General features: G+C 38.3%; 1 protein-coding gene across 2 annotated transcripts in view; it reads right to left on the reverse strand.

Moving 5' to 3' along the window:
* Positions 1–9,643: 9,643 nt before the first annotated feature.
* Positions 9,644–15,442, reverse strand: part of HSDL2 (hydroxysteroid dehydrogenase like 2) — a 68,958-nt gene continuing 63,159 nt past the window's right edge. For both annotated transcript variants that reach the window (XM_047830819.1, XM_047830818.1), the window contains exon 11: positions 9,644–9,765. In XM_047830819.1, the coding sequence (XP_047686775.1) occupies positions 9,653–9,765 (113 nt within the window). In that variant the 3' untranslated portion in view covers positions 9,644–9,652. The remainder of the gene's footprint in view (positions 9,766–15,442) is intronic.

Here is a 15,442-nt window from a genome sequence, read left to right on the forward strand (position 1 = left end):
GATTGGACACAGCAAACATGAAAATTAGTAAACTGCCATAAAACACCCTACCATATTTCAAATTCAGATACAATGCCACTTGATACTGGCTCCCATCCTCTGCCCAGCTCCTATTCTCAAACTGGGGAGAATTAAAGTTCTTATCTCCTAGAGGGGTAGGGAATAGCTGGGAAGTGATTTGATCCTTTCTTGGATAAATATATGGTCAACTGTGTATACTTTTAAGTTTCACTAACTTTACTGTCATGCTTTTTTGTGTGTGTTTAAACAATGTTTTGCATTAACCCTACAATAATGAAACCCTCAAGTTATATTATTGCAAAGTTTTAATAGGTTATATTATACATTTCAAAGTTCTATTAGATTCTTTTTATTTTTAATTAACCTGTTTTAGATTACTAGTTACTAGTAACTCAGGAACAGCCAGGAAGATATGGAAGGTGTGGGGAAAGGGTGTGAGGCTTCATTGCCTTCTCTGGATGTGTCACTCTCCATGTGTTCATCAACCCAGAAGTTCCTCTTAAGCTATTTTTAAAATCTGCTGTTTTTCAATAAATGATGCTGGAATAATTGAATATCCCTAGTTAAAAAAATGGTCTACACCTTTCAACATGTACAAAAATTAACTTGATTTGTATCATAGACTTAAATGCAATACTTAAAACTATAAAACTTCCAGAGTTTTCAGTTAAGCCAAGATTTAATTATGACACCAAAAGCATGATCATGATTCATTTAAAAAATTGGATAAATTAAAACTCCATCAAAATTAAAAATGTATGTATATAACTGGTAAGAAAATGAAAAAAATAAGCCATTGAAAGGGAGAAAATATTTGCAAATATCTGAAAATGACTTGTATCTTGAATATATAAAGAACTACCATAATTCAATAAGAAAACAATGTAATAAAATATGGACGAAAGGTCTGAGCAGACACTTCACCAGGAAGGTATACAATGTCAAATAAGCACATGGAAAGATGCTTAACATCATCACGGATATGAAAATTAAAATACAATGAGATACCACTATATACTAGAATGGATAAAATTTAAAAGACTGAACATATCAAGTGTTGATGAGAATGTGGAGAGATGAAATTCTATACATTGCTAATGGAATGTAAAATGGTACAACCACTTTGGAAACAAATTTAGCAATTTTTAAAAAAATTTTTTAATGTTTAATTTTGAGAGAGAGAGAGAGAGGCAGAGAGGGAGACATAGAATCGAAGCAGGCTCCAGGCTCTGAGCTGTCAGCACAGAGCCCAGTGTGGGGGCTCGAACCCACAAACCATGAGATCATGACCTGAGCTTAAGCCAGAATGCTTACATCTACTGTGCTACCCCAGGCGCCCCAGCAATTTTTTAAAATTAATTAATTAATTAATTTTTAATTTACATCCAAGTTAGTTAGCATATAGTGCAACAATGATTTCAGGAGTAGATTCCTTAATGCCCCTTCCCCATTTAGCCCACCGCCCCCCACACACAAACCCCTCCGTAACCCTCTGTCGTTCTCCGTATTTAAGAGTCTCTTATGTTTTGTCCCCCTTCCTGCTTTTATATCATTTTTGCTTCCCTTCCCTTATGTTCATTTGTTTTGTATCTTAAATTCCTCATTCCAGTCATATGATATTTGTCTTTCTCTAATTTCACTTAGCATAATACCCTCTAGTTCCATCCACGTAGATGCAAATGAGCCCTGGAAATTTCTTAAGTTAAATATACACTTACCATATGATCCAGCCATTCCATACCCAAGAGAAAACAAGGGCTTGTACATAAATGTTCATAGCAGCTTTATTTGTAATAGCCAAAAGCTAGAAACAACCTAAATGTCTGTCAACAAGTGAATGGATAAACGAATTTGGTATATCCATATAATGGATACTCAGCAATACTACTCAGCAATAATAAAAAAGGAATGAACTATTGATATATGGAGGAACATGAATAAATCTCAAAATAATTATGCAGATTGAAAGCCAGAATGATAGAGTATATATTGTATAATTCCATTTATATAAATTCCAAGGAAATGCAAATGAATCTAGTGATAGAAAGAAGGTCAATAGTGGCAAGGAATGGTGTGGAAGATGAGCATAAATGACTACAAAGGGGCAGAAGGAAACTTTTGGATATGTTTATTTTTGGATAGTTAGTGATGGATATATATTTACAGTGCAAATAGTAAACATATGGATAAATTTAAAAGGCATTTCTCATTTTTAAAAAATTTTTATTTATATTTGAGACAGAGAGAGACAGAGTGTGAATGGGGAAGGGGCAGAGAGAGAAGGAGACACAGAATCCGAAGCAGGGTTCAGGCTCCAAGCTGTCAGCATAGAGCCCGACATGGGGCTTGACTCACGAACCATGAGATCATGACCTGAGTTGAAGTCGGATGCCTAACCGACTGAACCACCCAGGTGCCCCGACATTTCTCATCTTTTAATTTTTAAAAAGATAATTTACTTGTTTAACAGAACTATTAAATGATATACTGTGGAGCTTATAACATACAGGAAATAAAATGTATAACAAAAATAACACAAAGGATGGGAATGGGTAAAGGAAATATCTTGTGATATGCTTGCATTACATGGAAGACAGAATGAAATGGAAGACAGAAGAACTAGAAAATAGAAGAACAAAGATATACAGAATGAATGGGAAAGAAAGCAAGACAGTAATTAATAACCTTCCAAAACCTAAAGCACCAGGTCAAGAAGTATTCACTAGTGAATTCTAAAAAACATTTTTTTTTTTTTTTTTTAATTTTTTTTTTTTTTTTTCAACGTTTATTTATTTTTGGGACAGAGAGAGACAGAGCATGAACGGGGGAGGGGCAGAGAGAGAGGGAGACACAGAATCGGAAACAGGCTCCAGGCTCTGAGCCATCAGCCCAGAGCCTGACGCGGGGCTCGAACTCACGGACCGCGAGATCGTGACCTGGCTGAAGTCGGACGCTTAACCGACTGCGCCACCCAGGCGCCCCAATTCTAAAAAACATTTAATGAAGACATTATACCAATTATCTATAGACCCTTTCAGAAGAAAGAAACAGAGAAAATATTCCTATTTCATTCCATGAAGCCAACATTACCCTAATACCAAAACCAGACAAAGACATTATAAGAAAACTAAAGGCCACTATCTCATGAACATAGAAAAAAAATCCTCAACAAAACAGTAGTAAATTGAACCCAACAATATATAAAATGAACTATGTTCCATGACTCTCATAGCCTGCTCAGGCTGCCATAACAAAGTACAGATCTTCCTCAACTTACCACGGGGTTGTACCAATAAACCCACCGTAAATTGAAAATATTGTTAAGTTAAAAATGCATTGAATACAGATAACCTACCAAACATCCTAGCTTAACCTAGCCTACGTTAAACATGCTCAGAACATTTACATTAGCCTACAGTTGGGCAAAATCATCTAGCACAAAGCCCATTGTATAATATGTTGTCACGCAGTTTATTGAATACTATACTGAAAATGAAAAATAGAAAGGTTGTGTGGTACAGAACGGTTTGTAAGTGTATAGGTTGTTCACCCTTGTGATCGCGTGGCTGACTGGGAACTGCAGCTAACTGCCACTGCCCAGCATCATGAGAGTATTTGCCAGGTATCATTAGCCCAGGAAAAGAATAAAATTCCAATTTGAAGTGTGGTTTCTACTGAATGTCCACCGCTTTCACACCATTATAAAGTTGAAAAATTGTAAGTTAAACAATCATTAAGTCAGGGACCCTCTGTGCCAGAGACTGGGTAGTTTTTTAAACACTAAAAATTTATTTTGCATAGTTCTGGAGGCTAGGCGCACACAGATTCGGTATATGGTAAGGGTTCAATTTCTGGTTCATAGACGGGAACTTCTTGCCATGTCCTCACATGGTGGAAGGGATTAACTAGCTCTCTTGGTTCTATTTTATAAGGGCACTAATACCAATCATGAGGGCCTTACCCTCATGACCTAATCACCTCCCGAAGGCCCTACTTCCTGATACCATCATCTTGTGGGTTAGGGTTTCACCACATGAAACGGGGGAAGAGGGGAGACATGAACATTCATATGGAAACAACCATGTGGGATTTATCTCAGGTATGCAAGGCTGGTTCAATATTTGAAAATCAATTAATGTAAGCTACGACATCAACAGGCTAAAGAAGATCATATCAATACATGGAGAAAAAGCAATTGACAAAATCTAACACATACTCATGATAAAATCTTTTAGTAAACTAGGAACAGAGGGAACTTGCTCAACTTGATAAGGAATATCTACAAAAAACCTATAGCTAACATACTTAAATGGTGAGAAACTAGAAACTTTCTAAGATCATGAATAAGGCAAAAGGATGTCCCTTCTCATTAATGCTTTTCAACATGATACTGGAAGTTCTAGCTAATGCAATAACATCAAAAAAGGAAATAAAAGGTATTGAGATTAAGAAGAAAGAAATAAAAACGATCTATGTTCACAGATGACATAATTGTCTATGTAGAAAATCTGAAAAAATTGGCTAAAAAATCCCTCCTGGAAATAATAATGATTATAGTAAAGTTGTAGGATACAAGGTTAATATACAAAAGTCAATCACTTTCCTATATACCACTAAGGAAGTACTGAAATTTAAAATTTAAAACACATTACCACTTACATTAGCATCCTGCAAAATACTTAGTTAGGTACAACTCTAACAAAATCCAACAAGATCTATATGAGGACACCTATAAAACTTTAATGAAAGATACCATAGAACAACTTAATAAATGAAGAGGTGTTTCATATTCATGGATAGGAAGACTCAATATTGTCAAGATGTTAGTTTGCCCTAAACTAATATATGGATTCAGTGCAATTCCAATCAAAATCCCAGCAAATTATTCTGTGGCTATCAACAAATTGATTCTAACGTGTTTTTTTAATTGAGAAATACTTTTACTTTTGTTTTTAAATTTTTTTTTTAATGTTTATTTTTGAGAGAGACAGAGCATGAGTGAGGGAGAGGCAGAGAGAGAGGGAGACAGAATCTGAAGCAGGCTCCAGGCTCTGAGCTGTCAGCACAGAGCCTGACGTGGGGCTTGAACGCACAAACCACGAGATCATGACCCGGAAGCTTAACTGACAGAGCCACCCAGCATCTGTACAAATTGATTCTCAAGTGTTGTTTTTTTTTTTTTTTAATTGAGAAATACTTTTACTTTTGTTTTGTTTTTTTTCTAATTTTTCTTTTAAGTAAGCTCTATACCCAATATGGGGCTTGAACTTATGACCCCGAGATCAAGACTGGCATGTTCTACCGACTAAGCCAGACAGGTGATCCTGATTGCAAAGTTTACATGGAGAAGCAAAAGACCCAGAATTGCCAACTCAATATTGAAGAACAAAGTTGGAGGAGTCTCACTACCTGACTCCAAGACTTACTATAAAGCTACAGTAACCAAACAGTGTGGTATTGATGAAAGAATAAACAAATAGATCAGTGGAAAAGAATAGAGAACCTAGAAATAGGCCCACATAAATACAGTCCGCTGATCTTTGACAAAGGAGAAGACAATCATTTCAAAAAGTGGTGCTGGAACTGGATATCCATATGCAAAATAAAACAAATCTAAACAAAGACTTTATACCTTTCATAAAAATTAACTCAAAATGGATCACAGATCTAAATGTAAAATGCAAAACTATAAAACTCCTACAAAATAACAGAGGAGAAAACTGAGATGGCCTTGTGAATGGCAATGACTTTTTAGGTACAGCACCAAAGGCATAATCCATGAAAGAAATGATTGCTAAGCTGGACTTCATTAAAATAAAAAAACCTCTGCTCTGCAAAAGGCAATGTCCAAAGAATAAGAAAACAAGTTACAGACTGGGAGAAAATATTTGCAAAAGACAGCTGATAAAGGTCTGTTTTCCAAAATACGCAAAGTACTCTTAAATTGCAACAATAAGAAAACAACTCAATTTAAAAATGGGCCAAAGACCTTAATAGACACCTTATTAAAGAAGATAGAGAGGCAAGGAAGCATGTGAAAAGATGTTCAGCATTGCAAACTAAAATGAGATACCATTACACACCTGTTAGAATGGCCAAAATCCGGGGTGGCTGGTCCGACTTTGGCTCAGGTCATGATCTCGAGGTCTGTGAGTTCGAGCCCCGCGTCGGGCTCTGTGCTGATAGCTCAGAGCCTGGAGCCTGTTTCGGATTCTGTGTCTCCCTCTCTCTCTGCCCTGTCTCTGTCTCTGCTCTGTCTCAAAAATAAATAAACGTTAAAAAAAAAAAAAAAGAATGGCCAAAATCCACAACACTGACCATACCAAATACTGAAGAGGATGTAGAAAACAGGAACACTAGTTCATTGCCAGTGGGAATGCAAAATGGTACAGCCACTTTGGAAAACAGTTTGGCAGTTTCTTTTCTTTTTTTTTTAAGTTTATTTATTTTTTGAGAGACAGAGAGGCAGAGAAAGAGGGAGAGAATCCCAAGCAGGCTCTGCACTGTTAGCTCAGAACACAACTCAGAGCTCAAACTCACCAACTGTCCGTGAGATCATTAGTTGAGCCAAAATCAAAAGTCGGATGCCACCCATGCACCCCTTGGCAGTTTCTTATAAAACTAAGCTTGCTACCATGTATTTTCTTTTGCACAATTTGCCACCCTAGAAACTCATTTTTTTGGTATTATTTCTCTAAAAATGCATTTTCTTTTGTTAAGATGTTATATAAGCTCAAGTTCTAACCACCCCTTTGAGTTACTCATGTCTGAATACTCCCACGTATATTTGTAATGCACTTTTTAAAAAATACAATTTATTGTCAAATTGTGTAATGTACATGTTAATACACTTCTCTTTCTTTTTCTCTTAAGCTATCTTTTGTTAATCTAATTTACAAGGCTCCAACTGAGAACTTGATAGGCAGAGGAAAAAAAGACATTTTTTCCTTCTGCTTAAGAGGTTCTTTATAAGAGGATTTGTTGAAATATAGGATTACTAGCAACAAACCATCTTCAAAATGTCTAAATAACTTCACTCGATCACTCACAAGCCCAGTGACCTTGATTTCCCTCCATACATTTAATTTCAGAAATAGGGTTCAACTGGTTGCTGGACAACACACAACATGGCCATTCAAAACTTATGGGAGGTTCCACAACTTCAATGCAGCTGATGGGTAAGAGCCAAAAAAAGGTAACAGGTGAATTCATCAAGGCATCTGGTGGATGTGGCAGAAGGCGGCTTCAGGAATCTAGGTGTGGCCACCTTTGTTTCTGACACAATACTGCAGATGGCTCAGAACTTCTTAGTGATAATGAGCTCAAAGGGGCTGCAGATGACATAACCCAACTTCCTCAATTAGAGATGTGAATACCAGGGCCCTTGTGAAAATACTTTTTCCTAATGTTCTAAAGCCTCAGTAAGCAAGTTCATGTTTGAGTGATCAGAACCCAGAATTCTTGTCTCACAAGATTTTCTACTTTTTATTTTCCCAAAGCTTTGAGACACTTAGGAGAAGGCACAGAAAAGAGAAGTCTTTAATAAGCTTCAGTAAAGGGGCGCCCAAGTGGCTCAATCGGTTAAGCTCTGACTTCAGCTCAGGTCATAATCTCTCGGTTCCAGCCCTGCATCAGGCCCTGTGCAGACAGCTCAGAGCCTGGACCCTGCTTCAGACTCTGTCTCCTTCTCGCTCTCTGCCCCTCCCCCACTCACATTGTCTCTCTCTCTCTCTCCCTCAAAATGAACATTAAAAAAAATTAATAAACTTCAGCAGAAAATGAGTCTGCTGGCAACATCTGACCGGGATCTTCATGTAGCTAGAAATGACTGGCAGATGTAAAGGCAGTTGTGAGGCTGCCACCCCAAAGGCAATCCATCTGGGCTTCCTGAATGAGGAGGCAGTCTTCAGGTTCTATTCAACGATAATATCCTGGGAGGTTTTCATTGGATAGGGACTGTTAATTTTGGCTTTGGGCTAGTCTATTCCCGTCTCTGATCAGGTTTCCTCATTTGTACCATACAGATAAATGCTTTTTAATATTAAGATTCTATGGAATGCCAGAATTAAGCTCAGTAATATTAGAGAATGTAAAATGAGAAGTAAAAGAATTACACCGAGCAAGTTTTTTTTTTTTTTAAGTTTACTTATTTTGAGAGAGAGAGAGAAAGAGCCCAAGTGGAGGAGAGAAAGAAAGGGAGAGAGAGAGAGAATCCCAAGCAGGCTCTGTGCTGTCAGCACAGAGCCAGATGCGGGGCTTGAACTCACAAACCATGAGATCATGACCTGAGCTGAGACCAAGAGTCAGACGCTTAATCAATTGAGCCACCCAGGCATCTCTGAGCAAGAATTTTTAACATATGAAATGAAAGGAAAGGGTTGTTTCTTTTTTTTTTTTATCCTTAGCTTTTTAAAAAAAGAAAAACAAATCATTATATTAGTTTGCTAGGGCTACGATAACAAAATACCACAGACCAGGTGGCTAAACCAACAGAAATCTTACAGTTCTGGAGAGCAGGAGTCTTGGTAGAATGGCTTCTTCTGAGGCTTCTCTCCTTGGTTTACAGATGACTGCCTTTTTGCTGTTCCTCACATGGTCATTACTTTGTGTGTATGTCCCTGGTCTTTTATCTCCAAATTTCCTCTTCTTATAAGGAACCCAGTCAGACTGAATTACAGCCTACCCTTAAAGTCTCATTCTAACTTAATCACTTCTTTAAAGGCCTTATCTCCAAGTACAGTCACATTCTGAGGTACTGGGGTTAGGAATTCAACAAATGAGTTTGGAGCATGCAGTTCAGCCCGTAACAACCAACTATTCTAATGTTCTCATTTTAAAAGCTTTTATTTATTTTTAAGTAGTTTCTACACCCAATGTGGGGTTCGAACTCACGATCCCAAGATCAAGAGTCACGTGCTCCTCAGACTGAGTCGGCAAGGCATCCCTGATGTTTACTGTAAAATGTTGTGACCAAATGCATACTTCTGGGGAGAAATTATTTTATTTTAGGACATTATTACATACTTTAAAAAGAAAATACATACTATAATTACTTGAATTACATTAATAATATTTTACTATAGGTAACATACCTAGAAATCTAGTTAAAATGAAAAACTTTTTGTTTTATTAGTCTTCACAAATAATATTATTAAGTAGTTTATGTGATTTCTGTGAAAATGCACTGTAGATGATCTTCTTTAAAAAAAGTATATAAAAATCTAAAATATCATTCAGATTTCATTAGTATACAATCCAAAACTGAAAAGTTTAAAAGAGATTAGTCTCCTTTTATAAGGGAAAAAGTGTTGAAAAGAGCTAATTTTACTGCTGGGACCTGATTAGTCGCTCATAATAACTTTCCTAGAAAATAGTGAATGAAATATAGAGCTCAGAGGGCAAAACTCACTAAATACAAAAGGCAGACTGTCTTAGAATTCCATGTAATGAAACTTATGTTAGCTAGCTGTTTTAATTACAATTTCAAGTCTTATAGATACAGAAATTCTATTTTTTCCAGAACAACATGCATATCCTTATAACATGACAGAGAAGAAAACAGACAGATTTTTAACTGTTGAGCCCTTTTACTTTTTAAGCTTGGCAGTCAACAATTTTTTTCCCTTTTCCTTCACAGCCTGGCATTCATCTGATTCATTAACTTCTCCAATTTGATTGCTAGGGCCATGTTTCCTTTAATCTTCAATTTCCCTGACATGAATGCCATTGTTGGTTTTAGTTTCCCTAAAATGAGAAAACGAGAGAAGGAAAAGCATCCATTAGTGCCCTTAGGGATATACCACTTCAAGAACACACATTATAAAAAGAATCTCCTTGAGTTCTATAAATCTCGGAAGCACACAAATTTCTATTCCATAATTTTTTTTATCAGTACCTTGGGAATCCCAATTCCTAGGCTTAGATGTTAAAAATATATTATAGTATGAGAGATAATGTAAAAACAACAATCAGCAAAAGATTATATCAAAAAGCTGAAGATGCAATATTTATATACAAGTTACAGTACATTAAAGGTACATCGCCCTCAGATGAATTATAGTAAACAAATCTACCTACTTTAGTTGATTTTCCAATCTACTAGTTCATTAAACTTTAGCATTTCAGGTTTATATTAAAAAAAAATCAAATGTTGTAAATACGTATGATATTCTTTTTTTTTTTTTTTTTTCAACGTTTATTTATTTTTGGGACAGAGAGAAACAGAGCATGAACGGGAGAGGGGCAGAGAGAGAGGGAGACACAGAATCGGAAACAGGCTCCAGGCTCCGAGCCATCAGCCCAGAGCCCGACGCGGGGCTCGAACTCACGGACCGCGAGATCGTGACCTGGCCGAAGTCGGACGCTTAACCGACTGCGCCACCCAGGCGCCCCAATACGTATGATATTCTTAAGAAATTATCATTAAAAATATAGGGTAGGGACAACAAAAGTGTTAGCAATATTTTAACCACAGAAATGCCAGGATGTAAAACCTGAGTATTAAAATGGAATTGTAGTTAATAACAACATAAAATAAACTGAAGCTCCACAGAGGGAGTGAACTTTTTATTTGCTACTCTTATTCCAGTGTTAGTACAGGGTCTGGCACATAGTGGAGTTAATGAGGAAACTGAGGCTCTGAGAGGATTTTGACTTCCCCGATGTCACATAGCGTGTATATAATGGTATTGCAATTCAAAGCCAGGTGTTTCTGATTCTCATTTTTAGTTTTCTGACCTATAGCATGCCAATTTATATATAGATCACATCTCCAGCAGGCACAATATATGTCTGGTACATTAGTAAACTTCTACTGGGCCACACACAGACAGGATCTTTGTGTGGGTTGATGTATTTATATATATTGAGATATTAAATACCTTTAAATTCTTTTTAAAAATTAGAAAACATATATTTATTTTAGAGAGAGCATGGACGCACAAGCTGGGAAGAGGGTCAGAGGGAGGAAGGGAGGGCAGGGGGAGAGGGAGAGGAGGAGATAGGGGGAGAGAGGGAGAGGGGAGACAGGGAGACACGGGGAGAGGGGGAGAGGGGGAGAGGGGGAGAGGGGGAGAGAGGGAGACGGGGAGAGAAGGAGAGGGGGGGAGAGGGGGAGAGAGGGAGAGAGAGAGAGAGAGAGGGAGAGAGAGAATCTTAAGCAGGCTCCATGCTCAGTGCAGAGCCTGATGTGGCACTAGATCCCACAACCCTGGGACTCATGATTTTGGCCAAAATCAAGAGTCAGATGCTCGACTGACAGAGCCACCGGCATACCAAAACACCTTTAAATTATTCTATGTAGGGGTTGTAACACAATATTATAGATTGCTTAGGGATAGAAAGAATCAAGTCTAATTCTTTAATGAATAAACTGAGCTGTGCAACCTTCTATGGAAATGTGATGTTAAAATACCAACATTTACAAATAAATAAATAAAGGGTAATTTTTATTTACATTGAGGATACTGGAAAATCTGGGTTTTTTTTAATGTTTATTTATTTTTGAGAGAGAGAGCCCAAGCAGGGGAAGGGAAAAGGGAGGGGGACAGAGGATCCGAAGCAGGCTCTGTGCTGACAGCAGAGAGCCCAAAGTGCGGCTCGAACTCACAAACTGTGAGATCATGACTTGAGCCTGAAGTCAGACGCTTAAACGACTAAGCCACTGAGGTGCCCCGATCTTTGTTCTTTAAAGGAACAGAACAGGGGTGCCTGGGTGGCTCAGTCGGTTAAGCGGCCGACTTCGGCTCAGGTTATGATCTCGCGGTCCGTGAGTTCGAGCCCCGCGTTGGGCTCTGTGCTGACAGCTCAGAGCCTGGAGCCTCTTTCAGATTTTGTGTCTCCCTCTCTCTGACCCTCCCCTGTTCATGCTCTGTCTCTCCCTGTCTCAAAAACAAAACAAAACAAAACAAAACAACGTTAAAAAAAATAAATAGGGGCGCCAGGGTGGCGCAGTCGGTTAAGCGTCCGACTTCGGCCAGGTCACGATCTCGCGGTCCGTGAGTTCGAGCCCCGCGTCAGGCTCTGGGCTGATGGCTCAGAGCCTGGAGCCTGTTTCCGATTCTGTGTCTCCCTCTCTCTCTGCCCCTCCCCCGTCCATGCTCTGTCTCTCTCTGTCCCAAAAATAAATAAACGTTGAAAAAAAAAATTAAAAAATAAATAAATAAATAAATAAACGAACGAACAGAACAGCTCTCTGGAAACCTACAATCACTGACATCTAGGTGCCCTTCAGCTAAAAAATTGGCTCCCTGTTCTGTCACCCTCCAGTGGAACCTACTAGTCCTCAAGCCCTACTCACACATACGCAGCTTCCAACCAGCTTTATGGAGACTTGCCTACAAAGATGAATAGACATCATTAAAAAAAAATTAAAAGGGCGCCTGGGTGGCTCAGTTGGTTGAGCATTCGACTTCAACTCAGGTCATGATCTCGTGGCTTGTGAGTTCAAGCCCCGCATCAGGCTCTGTGCTGACAGCTCAGAGCCTGGAGCCTGCTTCGGATTCTGTGTCTCCCTCTCTCTGACCCTCCCCAGCTCACACTGTCTAATCTCTCTCTCAAAAATAAATAAACATTAAAAACAATTAAATAAAAAAGAATGGACATCAAGTGGAGACAACAAAACACACAGGTAAAAGCCATCTGGAGGAAACAAAGTGAGGCACTGAAGAAAACTCAAACAAAGTAAATGAAAAATAAAAAATTCCATAATTCATGTCCTTATTGTTAAGAGAAAACATAACAACAATGTATTAAGAACAGAATGCTAGAGAAAGGGGGAAGAACAAAGCACAGGAAAGAGGGAAAAAAAGAGGAAGCAACTTAAAGGGGTAGGGGAGGAAAATGAGAAGGAAGGGAGAGAAGCAGCAGCAGAAGGCGAACAAAATGGGATTGAGTGAGTAGGAAGGGAACGGTAAGAGAAGAAACAATGACTGGAATTTAAGAAGCAAAACAGGTGAACATATGAGAAGGGGGAAAATAAAAGAGAGGGAAACAAACCATAAGAGACTCTTAATGATAGAGAACAAACTGATGTTGATGGAGGGAGGTGGGGAGGGGATGGGGTAAACTGGTGATGGGCATTAAGAAGGGCACTTGTTGGATGAGCACTGGGTGTTGTATGTGAGTGACGAATCACTCCTGAATTCTACTCCTGAAACCAATACTGCACTGTATGTTAACTAACTAGAATTTAAATTAAAATTTGAAAAGAAAAAAAAAATTAATGAAATTTAAAAAAAAAAAACAATGACAACAAAGGTGAATGCCTGGAAATTAAAAAGTTGACAGATAATACTAAAATACAATAGGAAAGAGGCACTTGCAGATCTCTGGTCACAGAAGTCAACTCTCTATTGCAACCATCCCCCTCCCATTGCAAAAGTCTCTCTCCATGCACCACCCCCAAAAACAGTCTTTCCAAATTAAGTTTCTCCTTACTATATAAAAAAAGAAAATAGTTCAAAATAGGAAGGTGAATCAATTTCCCCCAAAATAAAAAGGTTATACAAAGAGATGTGCAACCGAAGAAAGAGATGATGAAAGATCAAACGTTTTCTCCAGAAAGTGAGAACTGAGAGATCAAAGATATAAGACACATTCCCAGGGGCCCACCAAATACCCAGGAAAAGAAAAAATAAAAAATAAAAAAAAAAAGAAAGAAAAAGAAAAAAGACCACACGACCCTGCATCATTGTGAAATTTCAAACCACTACAGAGAAAGAGAGCATTCTGATTCCAAAGCTTTTAGAAAGAAGAGGGGGTAGACGCAAAAGATTAAGAACAACAATAGTACCAAATTCTCAATGGTAATCTTAGAAGATGGAGCGATGGCTTCACAATTCTGAAGAAAAATGAATTTCAACCCAGAAATCTCTACCCACCCAAACAATGTGTTGGTGGGATATAAGTAGTTTTAGACACTCACAAAATACTACCTCTTCTGTATCCTTTCTCGTGAAGCTACTGGAGAATGTGTGCCAGCCACCAAAAGAGGATGTAAGCCAAGAAAAAACATGAGACACGGGAAAAAAGAGGTTCAGTGCTGGAGAGAGTTAAAAATTTCTAGGATCACAGCTGCGTGGCAGGCTTAATGAGCCTATCTGTCTATTATAACAAGACAAAGGGCTCCAGGAAAAAAGTAGACTGACAGGTAATCCGACACAACTGGCACAGTGGAAAAGTGTATCAAAAGGTTGTGGGAAGAGAGCATAGGAAGATTTTGCTCAGTTTCTTTACACCTATTCTAATGGGGAAAAATAGGGCAATTATTATGTCCAGGAAAAAGAAAAGTTCTGAGAGGAAACATAATAATAGTATACTATTTGACTCAGCAGGAAGCTACATCAGAATCATAATTATTTCAACAAACACAGAGTATTGACTTAAGCAAATATGGTGATATAATTAATTGGGAGGATGGGAGAGGGGGAGGTAAAGCAAAATCAAGGTGCTGAAAGAGAACTTAAATCCCACCTGCCAGTCTTTACTGAATCTAAACAAAACAGCATTAAGTATACATCTAACATTGAGAAATGTGATCGCATTGAAAAATGTGGAGTTAGATAATGAAAGAAATACCAAAAATACCTGAAGGAGATCACCTCTGTGGAGAAAAAGGGGGAAAGGCCAAAGAAAACTTTTTGAAAATAAATACTTTGGAGGCGCCTGGGTGGCTTAGTCGGTTAAGCATCTAACTTCAGCTCAGGTCATGATCTCGAGGTTCCTGGGCAAGCCCCATGTCAGGCTTGCTGCTGTCAGCAAAAAGTCTGCTTCAGATCCTCTCTTTCCCTCTCTCTCTGCCTCTCCCCCACTCTCACATGGTCTCTCTCTCTCTCAAAAAAAAAAATACACATACACTTTGGGGCACCTGTCTCAGTTGGTGGAGCATGCAACTTTTCGATCTTGGGGTCATGAGTTCAAGCCCCATGTTAATTTTTTTTTAAATTAAACATTTTTTAATTAAAAAAATAAAAATATATACTTTTAAAAACTGAGGTGAAATTCAGAGGATATAAAATTAACCCTTTTATTATTTTTAAAAAATTTTTAATGTTTATTTATTTTTGAGAGAGAGAGAGACAGAGTGTGAGTGGGGGAGAGGCAAAGAGAGAGTGGGACACAGAATCAGAAGTCGGCTCCAGGCTCCAAGCTGTCAGCACAGAGCCCATTGAGGGGCTCAAACTCCTGGACAGCGAGATAATGATCTGAGCTGAAGTCAGCCACGTAACCAACTGAGCCATCTAAGCACCCCAAAATTAATCCTTTTAAAGTGAACAATTCAAGGGAGGTGGGTGGGAGATGGGCTAGATGGGTGATGGGTACTAAGCAGGGCACTTGTGACAAACACTGGGTGTTTTATGTAAGTGATGAATCACTGAATTCTATTCCTGAAACCAATATTGCACTGTATGTTTAACAGAAA

The sequence above is a fragment of the Prionailurus viverrinus genome, chromosome D4 (genome assembly GCF_022837055.1).
Source record: "Prionailurus viverrinus isolate Anna chromosome D4, UM_Priviv_1.0, whole genome shotgun sequence".
NCBI classification, from domain to species: Eukaryota; Metazoa; Chordata; class Mammalia; order Carnivora; family Felidae; genus Prionailurus; species Prionailurus viverrinus.